At 34.2% G+C, this 23,813-nt stretch overlaps 1 protein-coding gene across 1 annotated transcript in view; it reads right to left on the bottom strand.

Annotated features, from left to right (window-relative positions):
- The window catches only part of KANSL1L (KAT8 regulatory NSL complex subunit 1 like), a 140,995-nt gene that overhangs the window by 64,765 nt on the left and 52,417 nt on the right, over nucleotides 1–23,813 (bottom strand). The window contains exons 5-6 of the mRNA XM_080799291.1: nucleotides 22,569–22,690; nucleotides 5,483–5,687 (exon numbers count right to left, since the gene is read on the bottom strand). Of these exons, the coding sequence (XP_080655417.1) occupies nucleotides 5,483–5,687; nucleotides 22,569–22,690 (327 nt within the window). The remainder of the gene's footprint in view (nucleotides 1–5,482; nucleotides 5,688–22,568; nucleotides 22,691–23,813) is intronic.

Genomic DNA, 23,813 nt, shown 5'->3' with positions numbered 1-23,813 from the left:
AGGAGCACCTGTACCCCAATGTTTATAGCAGCAGTGTCCACAATAGCCAAACTATGGCAAGAGTCCAGATGTCCATTGAGAGATGAATTGGATAAAGAAGATATGGCATAGACACACACACACACACACACACACACACACACACACAGGAATACTACTCAGCCATCAAAAAAAATGACATCTTGCGATTTGCAACAACATGGATGGAAATAGAGGTTACTATGCTAAGTGAAATAAGTCTATCAGAGAAAGACAATTATCATATGATCTCACTCATATGTGAAATTTAAGAAACAAAACAGAGGATCACGGGGAAGAGAGGGAAAATTAAAACAAGATGAAATCAGAGGTGGAGATAAACCATAAAAGTCTCTTAATTATAGGAAATAAACTGATAGTTGCTGGAGGGGAGAGAGGTCGGGGGATGGGGTAACTGGGTGATGGATTATATGGAGGGGACGTGATGTATTGAACACCAGGTATTATATAAGACTGATGAATCAGTGACCTCTACATCTGAAAGTAATAAACATTATCTGTTAACTGAATTTTTAAAAAGTTTACATCTCTTTGCTTGTAGTACCTATACATGTTTTCTATTTAATCCATTAAAGACTTCAATGTATTAATCATAGTTCTTTAAGAGAATTTCAACATCTTTGTCCTATTTAAGCCTAGTTCCGATAGTTTACTTGTCTCTTCACAGTTCTTAGCATACTTTGTAATTTTTTGTTAAAGCTTTATGTGATGTATCTGGTAACAGGATCTGAGGTAAAGAGAACTTTTAAAAAAATTAATCTCTACACCAAATGTGAAACTCGAACTCACAACTGGAGACCAAGAGTCACGTGTTCCACTGACTGAGCCAGCCAGGCACCCTGAGGTAAACAGAATTTTATCGTGAGGCACTACGTTAATCTGGCTAAGAGTGGGCTATGTATAATATCTGCTATAGTTGTAAATGCCAGAGGACTCAAAATTCCTCTAGTGTCTTTGTTTTTGTCTCCCCTGTTGACGTTTAACTTCCTTAATTACTCCTCCTCAGAGACAGTCTATGCTTTGCAGCTGTAACCTACTGTTACAGTACCAGAATCTTGTCGGTGTGGTGGTTAAGTGGGGGGAAAGGAACCATACCAGGGATGCCTAGCTGGTACAGTCAGTTGTGACTCTGACTCTTGATCACAGGGTCATGAGCTCATGCTCCACATTTGGCATGGAGCCTATGAAAGAGAAAGAGAAAGTCAAGAGGAAGGGGAAGGGGAAGAAGGAAGGAAGGAAGGAAGAACGGATGGAAGGAAGGAAGGAAAATAAAGGAAGAAAGGAAGGGGGGAAGGGAAGCATGCCTCCTACAGTAGCATAATCTACTATAATCTTATGATCAAATTTTAGTCTTTTAGTGGGTCTGTGACTTTAACAAATGTTTCTTACTTTCCACCGCACTGCCTATGAGGTGAGACAGAAAGGCTACAGAGGACAGCCATGGAAAAAATGCTTTTCTCCCAGGTAAGCTATAACTTTACTAATGTCTTTTCCCTGGAAGAAAAAGCTGTATTCAATTTATGGCCTCATTTCATAAAAGTTATCCCTTCCCCCTCCATGTCACAGCCACTGAGGATCTTCACTGTGAGAACCTAATGGTTTTACCTAGAGGTGAAGTCCATGAATATGTGGAGGGACTTTTAAAACTACAGTCCCTAGGAGTTTTTCACTCTCAAGCTAGTCTAACCCATACTCGGCCTCCAGTAATTCATCAAAAGTACCAGTTACATGTTCCTACCAACTTATATATGGTTGCTGTGGCTTCTGCTCCAGGTAAGCACATCTTGGCTGTGGCTCTCTGGAGCTACTCTCCCCTCCATAATTCATGGTAGCAGTTTGTACTGTAGCCTCATTTCTTTGATGGGTCCATGAAAAGCACTGATTTTCAGTTTGTTCACTTTTTCTTATCGTAAGGCTAAAAGTGATGACTTCCAGGCTCTTTATGTGTTGGAGCTGAAACCAGAAGTCTTGCTAAATTCTTTACTAGTATGATGATTTTTTCCCTGCAATTCACACATATTGCAATGAGAGGGATGATTAGCTAATTACTAGATGCTACATTGCAGCATAACTCCAACTTCCTCGTTGCTATTATAGAAGCTTTTCTCAGCCAGTACTCTGCTAGAGAGTTAAGTGTTATAGAAAATAAATTATTATTTTCTCAATTCTACCAAGATGCTACATAACTAGTACCATGCTACATGCATAAAAGTTATTTTATTACATAAAATGGATGCCTTAGAGGCACTTGGGTGGCACAGTCAGTTAAGCATCTGACTCTTGGTTTCAGCTCAGGTTGTGATCTCAGGGTCGTGAGATCAAGCCCTGTGCCAGACTCTGCACTCAGCCCACAGTCTGCTTAAGACTCTTTCTCTCTCTCCCTCTACCCCTCCCCACCCCTGCACTCCCCTTCTTCCTCTCTCTAAAATAATAAATCTTTAAAAATAAATAAATAAAATGGATGCCTTAGCCACTTTACCTCATAATGTTTCAATGTATACTTCCTAAAATAAGGATATTTTCTTACATAATGGCAAAACAGTTATCACATTTAAGAAATTCAACAATACTTTTATATAATCTACCACCAAAGGCATAGTTTTCTCAATTGTCTCAAGAATCCCCTCTCCCCGCAAAAGAATTCTGATCTGGATCAAATATTCATTTAATTGTCATATATCTTTTTAAAGTCTCTTTCAATCTCTCTCAGTCATTCTTGACTTTCATGACACTGACTTTTTCTTTTTAAAGAATACAGGCCACTTTTCACTGTTTCTTAATAACATGTTGCTGGTTTTGGCTTTGTCTGACATTTCCTTATAATTAAATTCAGGCCATGCATCCCTGGCCAAAATACTGAATACTGGAACTGTATCCTTCTTCTCATGAGCTAAGTTAGTCTTGATCATCTACTGATGATTCTTTCCCAGTCAGTCTTTACAATGATCACTGCAATAATTCTGTAGTTGTGCTCACTCCATATTTATTAATCAGCATTCTACTATATGGGAAAGTTTTCCTTTTCTCCTTTTTATCTATCAATCAATTTGACTGTCAGCAGTATGGACACATGGTTTCCTATTTTTTCAATGGTTCACTACTGTCCTTAGTTATTGGGATGTTCAAAATAGCCCTAAATTTGGCCAATGGTAGCATCTTCAAACTAGCTTCTCAGTTCTTTTGACATGCCCCCCATCTTTTTTTTTTTTTTTTTTTTTTTTTGGTAACACTTCCTTGCTTTCTGGTAACATTGAGATGTTCCAAGCTCATCTTATACCCCCTCTTCCCCACATCTGGAGATCACTCATTTCTCCAAAGACCTCTGTTTCCTTTCACCTGGGAATGGTATTAGAAATCAAGAATGAGTGCCATTATGTACTCACTGCTGTGAGGGTAGTATGAATCTAGACTGGTCATATCAAGTATGGTAGCCATTATCCATATGTAGCTATTTAAATCAAAATTAATAAAATAGAAATTTTAGTCCCTCAGTTGCACTAGCCACATTTCATGTGCTAAATAGCTACATGTATTTTGTTACTGCCATATTAGACAGCACAGTTATTTATGGAACATTTCCAACATTACAAGAAAATTCTCTTAGACATTACTTACTGTTATAGACCTATTCACAAAGTGAATTTCACAAAGTGAACTTTTAAGTTCTCACTCTCCATTACCTTTTAAATATCTTCCTGTGTCCACTACATTAATTCTTTCATACATCAAAAAATTACTTATTGAGCATATACTATTAGGACAGTTACTGTTCAAAGCTCTGTAGGTTCAGAAATACATAGTCCCTATTCTCTAAGAATTTACAATGTAATGAGAAAACAGAAAAATAAATGATTATACTAAAATAATGGCTTATTTTTATAACAAGGTGCTATATTAATATCTATATTAATATCCTATAGTGAGGATGTCAAGGAAGGCTTCCCAAGAGAAAGGACATTTATTAAGTTTAGAAAGCTAAATAACTGGCAACTGAATATCCTTGCAATTTGGAGGATAAGTTGGGGGTGGGGGCATCTGTTCTTCCATCATTTTTTTCATCTCTATTCCTATTTACTTAAAATTCTTTCTCTAACTCTCCCATAACCTTTCAAAAGTCTGTTTATCTTTCAAAACCCTTATTTTATGATGCATTTCTTAATACCTCTAACCAAATAGGCCCCTTCCCTACCCCCAAATATACTGTCTTAATTGATTTCAAAAACAAAAAAGATTTGGTTTATTTTTGTTATTATCAATACAATGGGTAAGAACATGGTGTTTGGAATCAGACATTTTGCTTACTAGCTGTGTGACCTTGGGCAAGTTACTTTATCTCTCAGCACCTCAATTTCTGCATCTAAAGGGGAATTAACAACATCTCACAGTTACATTTTGAGATAATAATAAAATAATGTACTGAAAATGCTTAGCACAATGAGTGGAATATGATAAAGTATATGGTCTACTAGTAACAATAATCTCACACTCATTTTTTCCTTTGTTTGATGAATAAAGGTCACTCTTTACAATCTCAGAGAATATATTCTAGGAACATCTAACAAATCCCCTAAATTACTCAAGCAAATTCTGTCCAGGCAGACTATTATGGCATATTCATATGTTCAATATTTTTGATAAGCAATTCTATCTATAATTATGAAATTACATACTCAGTTTCAAAAAATATCATTTATGTAGTTCGTATAGCATATTTAAATAAAAATCATTAAACAAAATACGACTTTGTATGTAAAAACTTCAAATAAAAATATTTTCCCATTAAAAAACTTTCCTAAAAAGCACATCATATAACAAAAACTAAAGGTAACTCATATTGACTTTTATCAGTTTTAGATATGTACTGAAAGATGTATATTTAACATTCTGTTAACAAATGAAAAATATGCTTTTTAAAATGCATGTTTTTAATGAAGTACATTTTAACTGTAAAAAGTATGAGCATGGATATGTAAGATTGCATTGCTTATATTCCAGACAAAGGAAAAGACATGCTCTCCAGGATTCACAAATACCAAACCTAAAAAGGAGATTGATGCCATTTCCTACAAAATAACTTGCAGCTATGCAGATTTTTACTTTTCTTTTACTAAGCAAAAGACAAATATGCAGTACACTTGTGTCTTCCTTATTACCCTTACTAGCAAAATTTTAAATCACCATGATATGTAATTTTCCTCCAAATTAGTTTAAGCATAAAAGGTATTTTTTAAAAATGGAGATGTGAGAAGTTTAATACACTGCCATGTTAAAAAATTTATTAAATTCCACTTATATATTTTCAATAGCTATGTCTTATAAACTATATATTTAAAGCTTTCTAGATGTAATTATTCTAAACAATCATGTACAAGCTGTATCCTCTTGTATGTGAAATACATTGATGACAAAATCTTTGTTCACGTTTTCCCATAGGCAGCCTTACCTGCGGAGTCCAATAAAAAGTAGGGCTCAATCGGTAGAGTTTTCGTTTGTGGAAACTCTGAAGTGGCCTTGTTCGAGCAGCTGTACTCATGATAGTCAAGGATGGAGATTTCAATCTTGTCCTGTCTTTTCTCCTTTTCTTATTGTGCTTCTGGTTAAGTAACCAACTACTGGAGGAAGAGAGCTCATCTAAATTCTCTGAAGCACTGAAATGCCATGAAATAATTGGGGAATGGAGAGAATAAAACAAAACAAACAAACAAAAAAGACAAAGAAAACTAAATGTAAATTGCCTTGATCTATTATGACAGAAGAGTATTAATTTTAGCCAATTTTGTGGTAACAATTGGCCAAAGAATTGGTATTAACGGGGATTTATATATTCAAGTTGTAAAAATAATTTCTACTTCTATTTCCTCCTGTAAAACAAACATCCCATAAGTCAGAAATGCTCATATGAGTTCACCTGTATGATGTACAAGTTCACTGTAAATCAATAATTCATGCCTGTTGTTCGGTACTGTAACTATTTACATCATATTCTTTTTGCATATGGGTGAAACTATATAAGATTATAGGTTTACAAAAGGCTAAAATCCCATACTGTATCATTAGTTGCTCTGAAATAAATACTACATACCATTTCAGTAAATTCTGAAACAAAGATACAATCCTACTATGTTTTAGGAATTTTTTTTAAAGTTCTGATGATATAGAAGCCACAACTATAAAATAGTGAAATAGATTACACGAACTATACACAAAAATAAGCACATTAATGTCATCAACATTCTTCATATTAATTTTTAAACATATTTAAATATTTTTAAAAATCAGAATATCAGGAGGAAGTTAATGTTCAGTGCCACATAAATTTCATTTCATTTATACCAGTATACTATATATAAAATAATTAAGTTTTTTAGGCACTACATACAACGTATCGATTTCAACCTTATTTATATAGACAGAAACTAGTCAATTTAGTATTTTAATATCAACAAGTGAATCTGCCATATGTTGTATTGCTAATAAACATATACATTCTAAGTAAGTTATTTGACTTAAATAGGATTGGTGTTTAACAGTAAATATAAGATCTGGTTTTTCTATAGCAGTAGCATTAGTTTCAAATCATATTTATGGCTGCTATAAAATATTCTGCTAGCTTGTGGATAAAGAAAGTAACTTAAGAGTGCTTTACATAATAATAAGAAATCAGAAATAAAGGCACCTGAATGGTTTCTGTTGGTAACACCAAAGAGAATTAAATACGGAATTTGGTGACTATAATACACCGAACAAATACTTGAGTATGTACTACTGGACACACCAGCATAGGGGGAAAGAGGTGATAATAACTATTTCATTTTAAAATCTTAACTTTATATTTTTTAAGACTTTATTATTTCAGAGAGAGAGAGCACAAGCTGGGGGGAATCAAGCAGAGGGAGAAAGAGAAGCAGGCTCTGCACTAAGCAGGGAGCCAGACTTGGTTGGATCCCAGGACCCTAGGATCATGACCTGAGTCAAAGGCAGACACTTAACCGACTGAACCACCCAGGCACCTCTAAAATCTTAACTTTAGTCTTCGGAGAGCCCTAGTCAAAAAAGTCTTAAGTCCCAGTTAGTAAGCATTCTAAAGATCGAAGAAAGGTTTAATACAACACTACTCTCAAATTAACAGGTCCAATCTCATGTCCTAGATGTTATTTTCTGTAATAAGTGTATCAGTGCTAAGTAACAGTCTGCTCTTGAGAAACAGCCAGGGAGTTGGACTATCATGTCAAGTGTGAGCAGAAGGCACAGATGATAGACAATATCAAATGAGGCACTGGGTAGGGTAGGTGTTTGGCAGAGAAGTCAGGTCAGGTAGAAGACAGTTTTCAGAAGGTGGCTGATATAAGAAGTCAAGTCAGGATGCTAGAATCCAGGAAGATAGGAGTAGATCCAGTACAAAAAGAGGTTCTTCCAGCAAGTTAGAAACATCTTTAGGCAAGAGACATTGCTTTCATAGCGTCTAGAGAAAATGAAGAGCTTTTTTTTTATTCCAGGAGTTAACTCTGAAGCACAGTTTACCTCCACCCTCTGTAATTCTTTAGTTGTTAATGAGACCTTATTCCCCTCCCCACAGAAGAGTTAGCCCTAAAGAAAATGAGCCGCCATCTCTTTATTGACTGACAGGACACAGCTTTTGAATTGGCTAGAGGCTTATAGGTTGGGTTAAAGATAAAAAGAAAATGTGCCATTTGTTCACTGAATGTTGCATTTTCAAGTTTCTTTTTTTTTTTTTTTTAAGATTTTATTTATTTGACAGAGAGAGAGACAGTGAGAGAAGGAACACAAGCACGTGGAGTGGGAGAGGGAGAAGCAGGCTTCCAGCTGAGTGGGGAGCTTGATGTGGGGCTCAATCCCAGGATCCAGGGATCATGACCTGAGCCGAAGGCAGACGCTTAATGCCTTAGCCAACCAGGTGTCCCATAATTTGGCTTTAAAATGAATTAAATAATTGAGGAGAGAAGAACAGTGAGGATTGGTTGACATCTTTCTCCATTTCCACAATCACTCCGCTAATTCAAGCTCTTTTTGTCCAGGAATACTCCAAGAGCCTCTAACTGGTCTCTCTCATCCACACTTTCCCCCCTTCATTTCCTTCTATTACCAATCTTTTGGGAAAACAAGTATTACCTTTTCATTCCCTTTCCTCCCATCCCTTTACCATCTCTCAAAGCTTTCCCATTACTCTGGAGAAAAAGACTTCCAACTTTAAAAGGCCCTGACTGGCCTGGCACCTGCCATCAGTCTCCTGACTATCTTGCATTGCAGTCCTCCCTGCTCCCTGTGTTCTAGCCATACCACCTCCTTTCATTTCAAGTAATTCACACTCTCTACAACAAGACCTATCATATGTTATCCCTGCTTTACTTCTCACATCCTCCTTCAACTACTTAATTTCCAATAATCATTTGGCTCTCAGTTCAAAAGTCTGTTTCTTAGAGTCTTTCAGCCCTTGTTTCATCTTTCCAAAGACTAGGTCAAATCCCCTTTTGAGCTCTGATAGCACTGTTCATCTGTCCTTCAAAGCCTTTTTCATAGTGATAATTTTGTATTCATCTGTATGATTATCTGATTAATTAATGTCTTTCTAGACTGTAAGTAGTGCAGGGACTGTATCTGTTTTGTTCACCCTTGTATCAAGAAATTCCTGATATTGCACCTTGCATACAGCAGATGCTCAATAAATATTTGTTGAATGAATAGAGAAATACACACATATGCATATTGCCAGGTTTATCATTCCAGCTCTGTACTTTGTATAGTGCCTGTATAAAACACATTATACCTATATAATTAGTTTAGTGAATGAGTAAACATTGAACCTTTTAAATAACCTAAAAACCAAAAGAGGTTCTAAACAGAAGACTACAAAAGAGCTTTTAGAAAGATTAGATATATATATATTGATAGGGCCTGGCATTTCATTCTATATCTCTAAATCTGGTTTACAAAAGGTAGTTTTTGGTAGTAAGATATGATGTATCTTATTATATAGTCAAGTATGTCCATCATAAATTTAGAATAAGGAGATAAGAACTATAAGATGTTCTGATTTGTAAAAGGGCATCAATCAAGTCTAAAAATTTCTTCTAATCTAAAAAGTGCAAACAACTGAGAGCTTTATCTAAAAAAATAAAAAGTTCTGAGTTCATACTTTATATTAACACTATTTATTTTCTCTAATAGTTATTTAATGACTTTCTGAAATAACTGGTTTGCTATTACAATCCTAGAAAATCCTAGCAGTTAAGATATTTATGGATGATAACAAGCATTCAATTTGCTGCTACAGAGTATGAGTGGAAAACTTCAAGTGAATTTTTTTTACAGTGTAGTCCTATACTCTCAATTACTATAGGAACCAAAGTCCCCAAAGTTTTCATTTTTTACCAGATATTCTACTGTAAATCACTACCAAAATCAATTCCTGCAAACATTATGCACTTATATTAATAAATAAAACAATCTAAAATATGAATATATGGGGGCATGGATTAGCTAATTTTTTGGTGTTATCTCAGTGGCAGTATTAATGGTAGAGGATGTGGAATAACAGTTTAATTTTGATCTTTCTTTTCTTTCTTTCACAAACCCAGTGAAAGACAATCTAGAGTTTTTCACAGTAAATTATTCAAATATTTAATAACCTTTTGCCTAAACCAAATTATCTTCTTAGAAGGATAGGAATAATTGGAATATTTTAATAACCTTATAATGCTGTGTTCAAATATTTTTAGTAAATAAGAAACTTTGGGGCTTGGTTGTAAATTCAGAATGCTGGAACCATAAACGCATAAAATGACTTTATGAGATTATTTTAATCTTTTGTTCTCAAGAAGAGCAGAATATAAATTTTTAATGTATTATTTTAAAATACTGTTTAAGGATAGTAGTTTTCAATATTTCTCCCATATTTACCATTCTCATATTAAATAGACTTTGTAAAGAGTAGAGGGGTGCCTGGGTGGCTCAGTTAGTTAAGTGTTTCACTGCTGATAAATTCAGGTCTGCATCTCAGGGTAGTGAGTTCAAGTCCCCATTGGGCTCCACGCTGGGCATGGAGCCTACTTAAAAAAATAAATAAAATAAAATTTACAAAAAGTACAAATCAATAATGGAGAATTAGAATGTGCACTCTCAAAAAGATTCTTGGGGCGCCTGGGTGGCTCAGTGGGTTAAAGCCTCTGCCTTCGGCTCAGGTCATGATCCTGGAGTCCTGGGATCAAGTCCCATATCGGGCTCTCTTCTCAGTGGGGAGCCTGCCTCTCTGCCTACTTGTGATTTCTGTCTGTCAAAAAAATAAATAAAATCTTAAAAAAAAAAAAAAAAAGATTCTTATATCTCCACTCCTAACCCCCAGTTCCCATATATTCACATACAAAATACCCATACCCACTGTCCTGGGTTGAAGAGTGCCCTCACAAAAGTTAGACCCACCAAGAACGTCACAGTGTGACCTTATTTGGAAATATAGACTTTGCAAATGTAATTAGGTAAAATGAGGTCATAGAGGATTAGAGTAGACACCAAATCCACTCATTGATGTCCTTATAAAGAGAAACAGACAAAGAAGAGATGCACCAGGGAATAATGCCACGTGGATAAGGAGGTGGAGACTGGAGAGATGGGCTACAAGCCAAGAAACGCCAAGGACTGCCAGCAACCAGGAGAAGCCAGGCAAAAAATGATTCTTCCCCAGAACTTTCATTGAGAACATGGCCCCAACACCTTGATTTTTAAATTCTAGCCTACAGAACTGTGAAAGAGTAAGTATCTGTTATTTTAAGCCACTCAGGGGCACCTGGGTGGCTCAGTGGGTTAAAGCCTCCACCTTTGGCTCAGGTCATGATCCCAGGGTCCTGGGATTGAGCCCCACATCAGCCTCATGTGGGGCTCTCTGCTTGGCGGGGAGCCTGTTTCCCCCTCTCTCTCTCTGCCTGCCTCTCTGCCTACTTATGATCTCTCTCTCTGTCAAATAAATAAATTAAAAAAAAAAAAGCCACTCAGTGGTGATTTGTTACAACCACCCTAGGAAACTAATATATCTATAAAACTACACACCTAAAAATCACTGTTTTTGCATGATTAGTAATCTCTATTTAATTCTCTCCTTTTCATCAGTTGTTCTTTGATGAATTCAATCTATAGCAAGAACTTTCTCCAAATTTCCCTGATGTCAAACATCCTGCTAATAATTGAATTTACTATCTTGTTTTCTCTTGATAGTTTTTGGAAAAATGAATGCATCACATACTCAGATAACTCAATGACATTTAGGATGGCATTAATCTCTGCCATTTGAAAGAAATTTTAAAGAATTTACCTAAAATAGGGCTTATATAAACTTACTAAAATGGTCTTCTATGGGCATTACTTGTCCTCCAAATGTCAAAACTAAAACAACTCTCTCAAAGGACCAATGGATCACGATAACAGGCATTATCTGGTACAGAGAAAACCATACATTTACCAGGCCATTTCCCCTACTTTAGGTATTAAGGAGAAGAACTATACCCCTTACTCAAATTACAAGTCCCTTTATTGTAAGAATTAAAGATATATCTATAAATCTTTATATATCAATCTAAAACTGCTTCTAATATATCTCAACTATGAAAATAATATATAAATGTGATAGAAAATAAACATACTCTGAGCAATATGATTTCTACTTTCTTTTTAGTATTTTGTGAGTTTTCCAATTTTCCTACAATGAGCTTCTACTGTTTTTCTAAACAAAAAATGTCATCTGAAAATCAGTCTTTTAAAAAATTTTTTGTATTAGGGACTTATTTTAAAAAAAAATTTTTTTAAAGATTTTATTCATTTATTTGACAGACAGAGGTCACAAGTAGGCAGAGAGGCAGGCACAGAGAGAGAGAGGGGGGAGGAAGCAGGCTCCCTGCTGAGCAGAGAGCCCGATGTGGGGCTCGATCCCAGGACCCTGAGACCATGACCTGAGCCGAAGGCAGAGGCTTAACCCACTGAGCCACCCAGGTGCCCCTTTTTTAAAGATTTTTAAGTAATCCCTATACCCAATGTGGGGCTTGAACTTACAACACCAAGATCAAAAGTTACATGCCCTACCAATTGTGATAATCAGGTGCCCCTGTATTAGGGACTTCCAATACGTTTTTAAATGACTAATATCAGAGTAAGTAAAAACTAGTATCAGAGTAATCATATACTAGTAATGATTAGTATCAGAGTAAGATACTTATGAGACATAATTACCAAATGTAATAATATGGATTTTGTTTGGATCCTGACTCAAAAGCCATATTTTATTACCCATAAAAAGATAATTTTGAGACCACTGGGGAAACCTGAATATGAATAGAGAATTTCGTGATAGCAACAAATCATGGCTAATAATATAAAAGTAATAAGCAGATGATAATACCAAGGTGGGTATGTTTAAGAAAAAAAAAGAAGCTGAGCAAAGAAATATACAGAAGTATTTACAAGTTAAAGTAACAATCATTACAATTTGCTTTTTAAAAGTCCATAGAAAACAATGTGTCAGGAAGGGAAATAGTTGAAATGAATTAGGAAAATCTTGGGAATTCTTATCTTCTTCTTTTTTTTTTTCCTCTAAGTAAACTCTACCCCCGATGTAGGGCTGGGACGCACATCCCCAAGATCAGGAGTCGTCTGCTCTACAGACTAAACCAACTGGGTACCCCCAAAATCTTGGGGGATTCTTAAAGCTGGGAATATGTGAATTCACTTTACTATGCTTTCTATATGTCAAAGTTTTATACAATAAAAGGTAGAGAGAAAAAACAGATTATTATAGTGTTAACTGCTATTTTTATCTCTCTCCAAATTTTACTTTAAAATGAAAAATAGTAATTAGTAAAACAGAAAGTCTCCATTTCAAACTTTCAAACAAATTATATGTGAGAAAAACAGCTCAGATATTATATTGAAGAATCTGAATTGTATCTCCCAAACTATAGATTAGCTAGAAATGTTTGACAAACTTTCATGTCTCAATTCTCAGAAAAATATAACCCCCATTATTGGTGTTCTAGTCTCTTTGCCTAATGCTTTAAAAAGTATCACTTGAAGAGCACCTGGCTAGCTCAGTCAGTAGGGCATGCAACTCTTGATCTCAGGACTGTAAATTTGAGCCCCATGTTGGGTGTAAAGATTACATAAAAATAAAAAACTTACGAGCTTAAGAATTTAAGAGCCAGAGATAAAAGCAGCACATAATGAATGTCATTCAAATGAACCCAAAATTATACTGAAAATTTCAGTCTAGAATATGCAGCTAACAGTGTTTTCTTCTGAGAAGTGACTATTGAAGATATTATAAGGATGAAAGAATTACTTTCTATGTAATTAGTTTGCCAGCTTAACTGCAGTTTTTCAATTATGATATCCAATTAGAAAGAATGGTTGTACTTCAAGAGATAATTATCATTAGTGAAAATAAATAGCATGACAATGATTCATTGGAATTTAATTTTGTACCATGTTCTGGGTCTCATTGAGGCAAAAAGAAACAACAACAATAATAAAAATATAGATATTACTTCAAATAGAAATTCACTTTCTCTGAGATAATACCCCATGGGGTAAGCAAGGATCCATTTACAACATTTTATCTTATTTTAGAGTACAAGATCTAAAAACTAATATCTCTATGATGATAAAATAGAATGCTTCATTTGTTTGAAGACTCAATCTTGTCAGTTGCTCAGTTCCTGGTGATTCATCTTAGACCCTGCTGCCAGGATTAATAAAGCTAAGAAAAACAATTCTAACTTCTGGGAGATACTGCCATTAAACAAGAGGTGGGGGTTGGGAATCAATGAATAACAAGTGGGCAAACAGGTAGCCTGGAAAATAATTAACCAGGTGAATTTACTTTAGACATAGTGAGAGAACAGTTCATTAGGATATTATAAAAATTACCTTAAAGATTTTATTAAATTATATCCAACAATAAACTTTATGTGATCCCCTAAAAATTAATATACAGAATAGGTGGCCAACCTTTAAATATTAAAATCTTAAAATTCTTCTAACCTAATTATACACAAAAATTATGATATAATATGATATAAAGCTAGAATAAGTACCCTTTGTTAGAATAACTGTAATACTTCACCTATGAGATTACTTATCTGGCAATCCCAAGTATACAGAATATGGATGAAATCACAAAATCCTTTCAAATAACCCAAAAACCTCACTGTTCATACACAAAAGTTCACTCCTGTTACTGTTAGGAGAGGACTTCTTTCTTACTAAAGAATGTCTCTTATTATAATACAAATATTTCTACCGCTTTTGTTACCTGATTTTCTAGTCCATCAATAAATTAGATGAGACAAAGCAGAACTGCAGGAGATAGCCATGAGAGCAATGCTGAAAATATCAATCTGACTATGGGGAGAAAAGAGAAATGAGTACAAAATATTTTTTTATGGAATGCTGATTACCTGCAAGAAATCTTAAAAGACATTTCATTCATTCAACAAATATCTACTCATGCCCATAATGTGACACTCACTGATCTAGATGCTAGGAAATGAGCAGTTAATAAGTCAGACTAAAAAAGTTCCTGCTCTCATGGAACTTATATTCTCTCCAGGAAGACAGAAAATGAACAAGTTAAAACAAAACGAAACAAAACAAAACAAAGCAAAATACTCTCACACTTGTTATTTCATTTGATCCTTACAACAACCCAAAAAGCAGTCTGTTTTGTTTCATTTGAACTGTGATTTAGAAAGTTGCCCAAGAATACAATGCTACCAAAGTTGCTCAGAGTTGGGACTGATCTCAGATTTGTCTGATTCCAAAGGGATATTTTTGATTTTGTAATTTTTTATTTTATTTTATTTTTTTTTTGGAGAGAGAGAGTGCTTGCAAACAGGGATGGGTAGGAGAGAAGAGGAAGAGAGAATCTTAAGAAGGGCCCCTTGTCTGGCGCAGAGCCTGACATGGGGCTCAATCTCATGACCCTGAAATCACAACCTGAGCCAAAATGAAGAGTTAGATGCTTAACAGACCGAGCCACCGAGGCGCCGCCCAAAGGAATGTTATTATTTTTTTTAATGTTTATTTTATTTGAGAGAGAGGGAGACTGTGTGAGCATATGCTTGAGCAGGGGAGGAGGAGAGGGAGAGAATCTCACAAGGCTTGATGCTATGACCCTAAGGCCATTACCTAAGCTGAAATCAAAAGTTAGACGTTCAACGAGCTAAGCCACCCAGGCACCCCCCTTTTTTTAAGGTTTACCTGAGAGAGAAAATGGGGGGGGGGCAGGGGCAGAGGGAAAGGGAGAGAGTTTCAAGCCAACTCAGCACTGAGCTGCAGAGCCCAACATGGGGCTTGATCCCACGACCCTGAGATCAGGACTTGAGATCATGACCTGAGCTGAAACCAAAAGTCGGACACTTAACTGACTGCACCACCCAGGCACCCCCCAAAGGAATATTCTTAACAATGAGTTTTCTCATAGCACTTGATCAGGGTTTAAAATTATGCGTTTATTTCTACAATTATTTGGTTGATGTCATTTTTTTCCCACCCACACTTTATACCTTGAGTACAGAGACCACATGTGTTTTTGTTCAACATGTATCCTTACTGCCTAATCCAGTATCTAGCACACTGAGGCTACTCAGTAGATATTTACTATCAAGTAAATTATTTTACAGATATACAGCTATTAATCTCCATACTCCCTGAGGATGTGGCCAGTCATGAGCCTGAGTAATCAAAGAAAAATTTAATTAACTTCAGTATCATCCAAGAAAGGCAATATGTAATAAATTTTCTTAAACAATTCTTGGCTTATATGAAAGTTTCTAGCACTTGAGTAGAATCCCCATTCCTCATACTGTCTTAAATACCTCCTTCATAATAACCTCTAGATTATGCTATAATGTTACTAAGACATGTTGAATAAAGTAATTTTTCTCCATTCACTAAATCTCTTGATTTGTACTAACATAAAATGATTACATCCAAAGAAAAACACAAGAGTCATGTGACAAAAAGATACATTTTAGGCTGTTTTGAAATCTTTGTTTTTATTGTTCACTTGTTTAAAAAAAAGGAATTCCTCAAAAATAAACATTAATTGAAGAATATTAGTACTAGAAGCTACTTTATACATATTTGTGTCCCAGTAAATTTAAAGATAAAGAAATAAGATGTGAAGAGATTAAATGACTTGCCCAAGGTCACAAAACGTCTAAAACAAAAAGAATATATAAAATGTAAATGCTATATGCATAACCACAAGTTATCTCAAAACCACTAAATCATAAAAAACACTATAATTGATTGAAAATGAATACAAGTTACAATGGGGGGATTAAATGTCCCAAGATAGTCTTGTGAGGAGATACTTTATGTAATTTGAGAATAAAACCCAACACTGTGTTTACCCTAAATTTTCAAGTAATTGGTTTAATTACAGGGTCCCTTACCAAATTAGGCAGACCAAAGTCAGGACAGCAACTTTATATCTCCCCAAGAGATATGATGGAGAAAGAAGTGGTACTTCTGATTCCCTGAACCTATGTAATGAATGTTCAGTAATAGCTGGCCCTACATAGGCCTTACGATCCTTATCATTTTTTAATAAATATTTTATTTATTTGTCAGAGAGAGAGAGAGAAAAAGCACAAGTAGGGGAGCAGCAGGCAGAGGGAGAAGCAGGGTCCCAACTAAAAAGAAAGCCCAGTGTGGGACTTGGTCCCGGGACCCCAGGATCATGACCTGCATCAATGGCAGACGCTTAACTGACTGAGCCACCCAAGCATCCCTTAAAATCCTCATCATAACTCAGGCCATTTGGAAGCACTTTTTTTTTTTTTTAAGTAAGAATAGTTCTAAATCAGTAACTAGTATAATGCCATAAAATGAAAGAAATAAGAATGCCTACAATTTTAATACACACTTAAAATATACAGTTTTAACATACATAGTATGTCCTTACATAAAAATATCAGTGGTTAACATTATTAGGCTGTTTCTTATATGCCAGATATTGTTATAAGAGTTCTGTATATACTGTCTTATTTACTTCTCATATAATCATATACTACTCTCAATATCTGATATGTTTACTATAAGACATACATTTAACTCTCAATGATCTGTTTTGTGGCATACTACATTTTAACAGACTAACATGTACTTTTTAAGAAAGTATGACTGTAAAAATTGGGTAAGAGTGGAAACTAAGTAAATGCCAAATGTTGGTTAAGACTTGGTAAAATTTTGGGGCACCTGGGTGACTCAGTGGGTTAAAGCCTCTGCCTTCAGCTCAGGTCATGATCCCAGGGTCCTGCGATCAAGACCTGCATTGGGCTCTCAGCGAGGAGCCTACTTCCCCCCCTCTGTCTCTCTCTGCCTGCTCTTCTGCCTGTTTGTGATCTCTGTCAAATAAACAAATACAATCTTTAAAAAAAAAAAAAAAAGACTTGATAAAATTTTGTAGCAAAGAGAATATTTAGACACTACAATAACTTTTAAGAACTATAAGGTAAATATATATCCTTTATCACAGCAAATTACCAAATTTCCTATCACTTAAATATACCTTTGTCTGTATCTATATTCTGTAACTTCCTACTATTATACTGCTATTATTAGGTCTGACATTTGTACTGATTTACACATCTCAGCTAAGTATGCAACTCAAAATTCACAAGTACATTTAAGAGTACTTTTCAGATCAGAGGAGACATTTTACACTACAGCTATATGTCCTTGTCTTTAGCCAGTCTTCATGTGCTTCCCACATGTATGAATGCTTTCATTGAAAAAGAACAGACACCCTAGATTAAGACAGATTTGACAGATAAAGAAAAGGGCAAGGGTTCAATATTGAAAACTAGGTCATTCTTTATCACTAAATTTTAAAGTAACATGTCAAAGTAAGAACTGTTTCCCTTTCAACAAATTAAAATACTCCTCTTCCTGTCTTAAAATTTTGATATCCTATGATTATTATTTAAACAGTGTGCAACTAGTCTAATTTTGCTCACAGGTTTAGGATAATAATGCCATTTATTTTTTTTTTCCCAAACCTATAGTGGCCGCTGTGTTTTCTATTCACCCTTTTGCACATAATTTGAGCCCTATTTTTCTGAACTTTTTTTTTCATTTATCCCCAATAGCCAAAAGGTGGCTATTCCTACGTTCACCCAGGGATCAATGACTAAACAAAACGTGGTCTATACGTGGAATGAGATATTATTCAATCTTCAGAAGGGAATGTTGATACATGCTATAATATGGATGAACCTTGATGACATTATGCTAAGTGAAATAACTCATTCACAAAAGGACAAATACTGTATGATTTTGGTTACAGGAGATTCCTAGAGTAGTCAAATCCATAGAGACACAAAGTGGACTGGTGGTTGCCAAGGAATGCGAAGAAGGAAGAATGGGTCCTTATTGTTTAATGGGTATGGAGTTTCAGTTTAGGAAGATGAAAACAGTTCTGGAGATGGATGATGGTGACTGCTGCACAACAACGTGAATGTGACTGTTACATAACAATGTGAACGTACTTAATGCACTAAACATAAAAATAGTTAAAACAGTAAATTCTGTATTATGTACATTTTGTCAGGATTTTAAAAGTTCTTATTCAAATGATTAATTTCCCTACCTTCACTTTTACTTAAATACATAAAATGAACAGTATTTATGTGCTTAATGAGACATCTTCAGAAAGTGTTTTCTGATTAAGGGTCGAGTTTGAATAACATTAAGCCCTTAGTCTTGAGAACCTCTGATTCTTAAAGATGTTTTCTTTCTTTCTTTCTTTCTTTTTTTTTTTTAAGATTTTATTTATTTATTTGACAGACAGAGATCACAAGTAGTCAGAGAGGCAGGCAGAGAGAGAGGAAGGGAAGCAGGCTCCCCGCTGAGCGGAGAGCCCGACGCGGGGCTCGATCCCAGGACCCTAGGATCATGACCTGAGCTGAAGGCAGAGGGCTGAAGGCAGAGGCTTTAACCCACTGAGCCACCCAGGCGCCCCAAAGATGTTTTCTTCATATATAATTACATGTGAAGAAAAAAAATAAAAACGATGTTGGAAAAACACAAAGATATAAGAAATAAAATTAGGCCTCATTTAACATTTTACTCCCAGGAGCAAAAGGCTCATAAATAGATAAATTTCACCTTCCTTCAGTACAGATGTTTTTAAACCAAAACTTTTTCACTATTACTATAAAATCATGTTTCCATGTAATTTTCAAAATCTATGGTAATATTCTCAAATGTGAGTACTATAAAATAATCTATTAAATTTATAGAATTTCACTATTAGGTACTTGTTTATTTTATAAAAAGTTCAATTAGAGAATACTTTAAAATTCTTAGTTTTACAAATATCAATTAAGCACTTTTTGCAATATAGTTAAGAGGTTAAACAAAAAAAAAAGAAAACAACTTAGAAACCACAAAACATCATTCTCCAGGGGTAGGCTATTCATGTTACCAAAAAAAGGAGGAGGAAAAGGAAGGGAAGTGAAGGGAAGAGGGAATGTTTGGTCAATGTCTATCCAAACCTTTATCTAACTCCTATAGCTTCCTTTCCCACTCCTAACTTGCCAACAACCACTTATAAACAACTTTATCTACACCCATCTTAACCTCTGTCATGCCACTCTAAAGGAACAAGTGCATTTCCACCTTATATAAAATCCTTCCATAACTTTATGATATATATTTCATTTACCATCTCTAGCTCTTTCCCTTCATTTTAATAAAGATACTTACATTTCTTCTATTTTAAAAAGAAAAATCCCTTTCTTGACCTTGTACATCCATTTCATTATAGCCTTTACAGTCAGCAACTTTTAAAGTGTAATCTTGACTCCTTCTCTCTACTTCATCTCCAGTTCTCTCATCAGCCCACTCTAGCCCTCTCCATCATACCACTACACTGCTTGTGCTAAGGTCTCAATTTATAACTGGCAAAACCAAGAGACATTTTTCAGACCTCCCTTTAGCATCTGACACAACCACCACAAATCCTCAAAATTTTCTACATTTCCTTCAAAGTTATTACTCTCTTATCTTCAAAATATTCCAGTTTCTATGTTCCTGGTTAAATAGATTTGTATATTATAGTATATATTATCATAAAGAGAATTTTTACAAAAATTTTAATGAAACTAGAAGTATCCCACAGTTTGTGGTAACAAAGCACTTAAAAAATAATTATTAAACCTAAAGATTAATCAAATATTTTAAACAAAAACCCTAATATTCTAAATTTGCTCACCTTTTTTGGTGGGGGTGGGGGGTTGAACAGAGAGAGAGAGGAAATCTTAAGCATGCTCCATGCCCAGCAATGAGCCTGAGGCAGGGCTTGAGCTCATTACCTCAAGACCCTGAGGATCATGACTAGAGCTGAAAGCAAGAGTCAGATGCTGAACTGACTGCACCACCCGGGCACCCTGCTCACCTTCTCTTTGATGAAAGGTAGCTATATTACATTTTTTAGCAAATGCTAGAAAATGAAATCTTTTCTTCAAGAGAAATGTATTTTGACAACAAATGTGAAAATGCTTTTTGAAAAAAAAAGCTTTTCAAAAGGAACTCATTTATATAAAAAGCATTCTGAAAATGTGTTGATTACTGCCAAAAATAAATAAATTAGTAAAATTAATTAAAACACATATCAGAATACTTCAAAAAGTTGGAGAACAAATTTTTATCTCATCTATCAAAGAATTTAAGTAGGTTTTAAACCTGTTATAAACATTTTTTTCTCATTTCCCTCCTAACCCCCTGTTATAAACTTTCAAAACAATAAACCTTCCAGTTAATTTGTAGGAACAAATCCCTGACATCAGGAAAGATGGCAATTACTAGCAGATTTCAAGAAGAACCTCTGAACTACTAGTAAACAGAATTGAAAAAGGTTCATGTTAGGTAAATAAAGCAAATGTTAATATCTCTTTCATTTGGAAGCCTGGCTCTTTATGGGGTATCTTTTCAACTATGAAAGTTAATAAAATCAGATATTCAAATAACTGTACACAATTCCTTTACTATTATACATTCTAAATAATTATATTTCACTTATGAGACTGCAGGCTAGTTAAAAGTGGAGACTTGTCTTCATCTTTATAACCTAGCACTTTGACTATATGACATACAGGAAATAGTTACACAATAAATACTGTGCGAACAACCAAAAATATAGGCAAGTACACTAAAATGATATACCTACATAGATACACACATACATATGTATGTAACAGTATAACGCCTGGTTAGGTAAACAAAATGTTACCTAAAATGGGCTTGACTCAAATCACGGTATTTCCACACCAATTTAATGGTGTTTAAGGGCTCAACTTGTAATTTATGACTTCCTTTTTTTAAATTATTATTTTCTTAATTAGCATATGTTCTCCTAAATGAAGATATGAGAGTTGTCCTATACAATATGTGAGGATCTTTGCTTTCAAAGTGAATCATCAGTGATACAAGGAATGAATATATAAAAATCAATAAACAGTAAAACAAAACCAATAGAACTTCTTCTGTGACAGACTGAATAAATGACCCGGCACAAATGAAACAGTGGAAGTTTTAAAAATTAGATTTTCAAAATAACAAATTAGAACTAAAACCCAAATAACAGTATATTTATTTTAGGACTCAGTTTATATCCACTAATCTCATGAAGAATGTGATAGCTACTTAACATAATTTTCGCCATGGTATAAATTTTCCTTTCATGCTATATTAAACAAAATTTAACAATAAATCATATAATTATTAATATAAATATTCCCCATTGCTAAATTACATTAGTCTTCCATGGTAGTTAAAGAGGCCCACATTACAATTTTATTTGAAAAAAATTAAAAAATATATTCTGTTAGTATCTTTAATTCTAACTGAATCTTTAAAATAGAAAAATAAACAAAATAAAAGAACACAAGGCTGTTCACAAAAAAAGAATTAGGATACCATGTATATGTGTGAGTGTATTCACTGATATGATAAATTGCTAAAGGTTATAGTAATTACTATACTAATTATATTCAGAGTAAAATTTTATCTTACAAAAGCTGAGATACAAAATGATTAAGTGAAACTACAGCTGAATTTTATGGATGATATCTACCAGTCTTCTGTGCTCAAGCTATATCTATGGTTTTTTCTTAAAATGTATTAAAAGAGCAATATGGAGCTAAAGAATATGAAACGTACAAAATAGAAGGTATGTTAAAAAATCAATACTTCTGTAGCAAATGGTATCATTATTTTTCTTTTTTCAGAAACATTTTATATCCTGGAAAACATTCTTACCCCTTCTCAAGTTTATAGTTACATTAATTACATATGTTTGATGATATCTAAAAATGTATTCATGACCTACTGATTGTACTCTAACAGTGCTTAAGGAAGAAGAAAAAAGCAACTATACTACTTAAAAGATCAAATAAATAAGCAAATAAAACAAAACAAAACAAAGCCAAATTTAGAAGCCAAACTATCCCACCGATACCTACCTCCTGGAAATGCCATTAGCGAGACATTTATGGCTACAGGATTTGGAGGATAGGGGTGATGAAGTTGGGGACAAGTTGAGAGGGGCAATCAAACTGTTGATGATCTCAGTCAACTGTGCACTCTGCAAGAAAAATATTAACTTTTTACTACTGCTAAGCAAGAAATTTGAGTTAAGTCTCACACTGTTAGTAAATGTTTATGTTTTAGTAAATATTTTAACCTACAAAGATGATTTATACCGCTACTAATTTTTCCACTTATTATAAATAAATCTACATTTTAAAGTACTCTTCCTTTTCTATATCCGTTTTTATTACAGTTCCTTTATCATCTATCCTATCATCTTAAAACATTTGAATTTAGCTAACAGCATCTACATAATATTTTCTTTAAGGCAGCTAAGTTAATAACAAAAAATCATAGCTATAATTTACTAAGTGCCTACTATATGCCAGGCACTACACAAAGCACTAAACATAGATAATTTCTAATCTTTATAACCAACCTGCAAAGTAGTTAATATTAGAACTACTGGTATTACTATTATTAAAATCAGTTACAGCAGAGGAAATTGAAGCCAAAAAAGATTAAGCAGCTTGAATAAGGATTATAAAGTTGGTAAAAAATGGAGCTAGGATTCAGATTTAGGCTTGAATCCAATGTCATGCTGTTTCTCAATATTTTTCCTAACTCAAAAATATCAGGTTTGTTTAGGTACTCAAAATTTCCATTGATCCTTATCCCAAACTTAAATATACATAATATATTTATGTACAAATATATTAAGTTTAATACATAATAAATAATAAATGTATAAAATTATTCTCAAAACAATAACCTACAATAATTATAATAAACATAGGCCTCATCACTGGAAACAGTATGTTTCTACAAAAGAATGACAACTATTTTCATTACACACCCAGTCTATGTTTATTATACAAAAAAGGGCAAATATTAAAAGGCTTTAAAAAGGAAAAGAAAATCATGTGTAATCATATTACACAGAGAAATACTACTGCTAATATCTTAGTATATAACCATCCCTTTAGACTACGTTTTTTGAGTCTATGCGAGCATGAGTGCATACAAAATGCATATACACACATACACCTACATAAGCACATGCACGCACGCACACACACACTGTTTTAATTAAATCGTGTCATAAATTTTCTATGACCTGATTTTCTCACTTAATAATGTATGATTTTATTTTTTAAAATATGTAATCCTATTTCACC

Source organism: Martes martes (genome assembly GCF_963455335.1).
Source record: "Martes martes genome assembly, chromosome: 3".
NCBI classification, from domain to species: domain Eukaryota; kingdom Metazoa; phylum Chordata; class Mammalia; order Carnivora; family Mustelidae; genus Martes; species Martes martes.
This window is presented reverse-complemented; position numbering and strand designations above follow the sequence as displayed.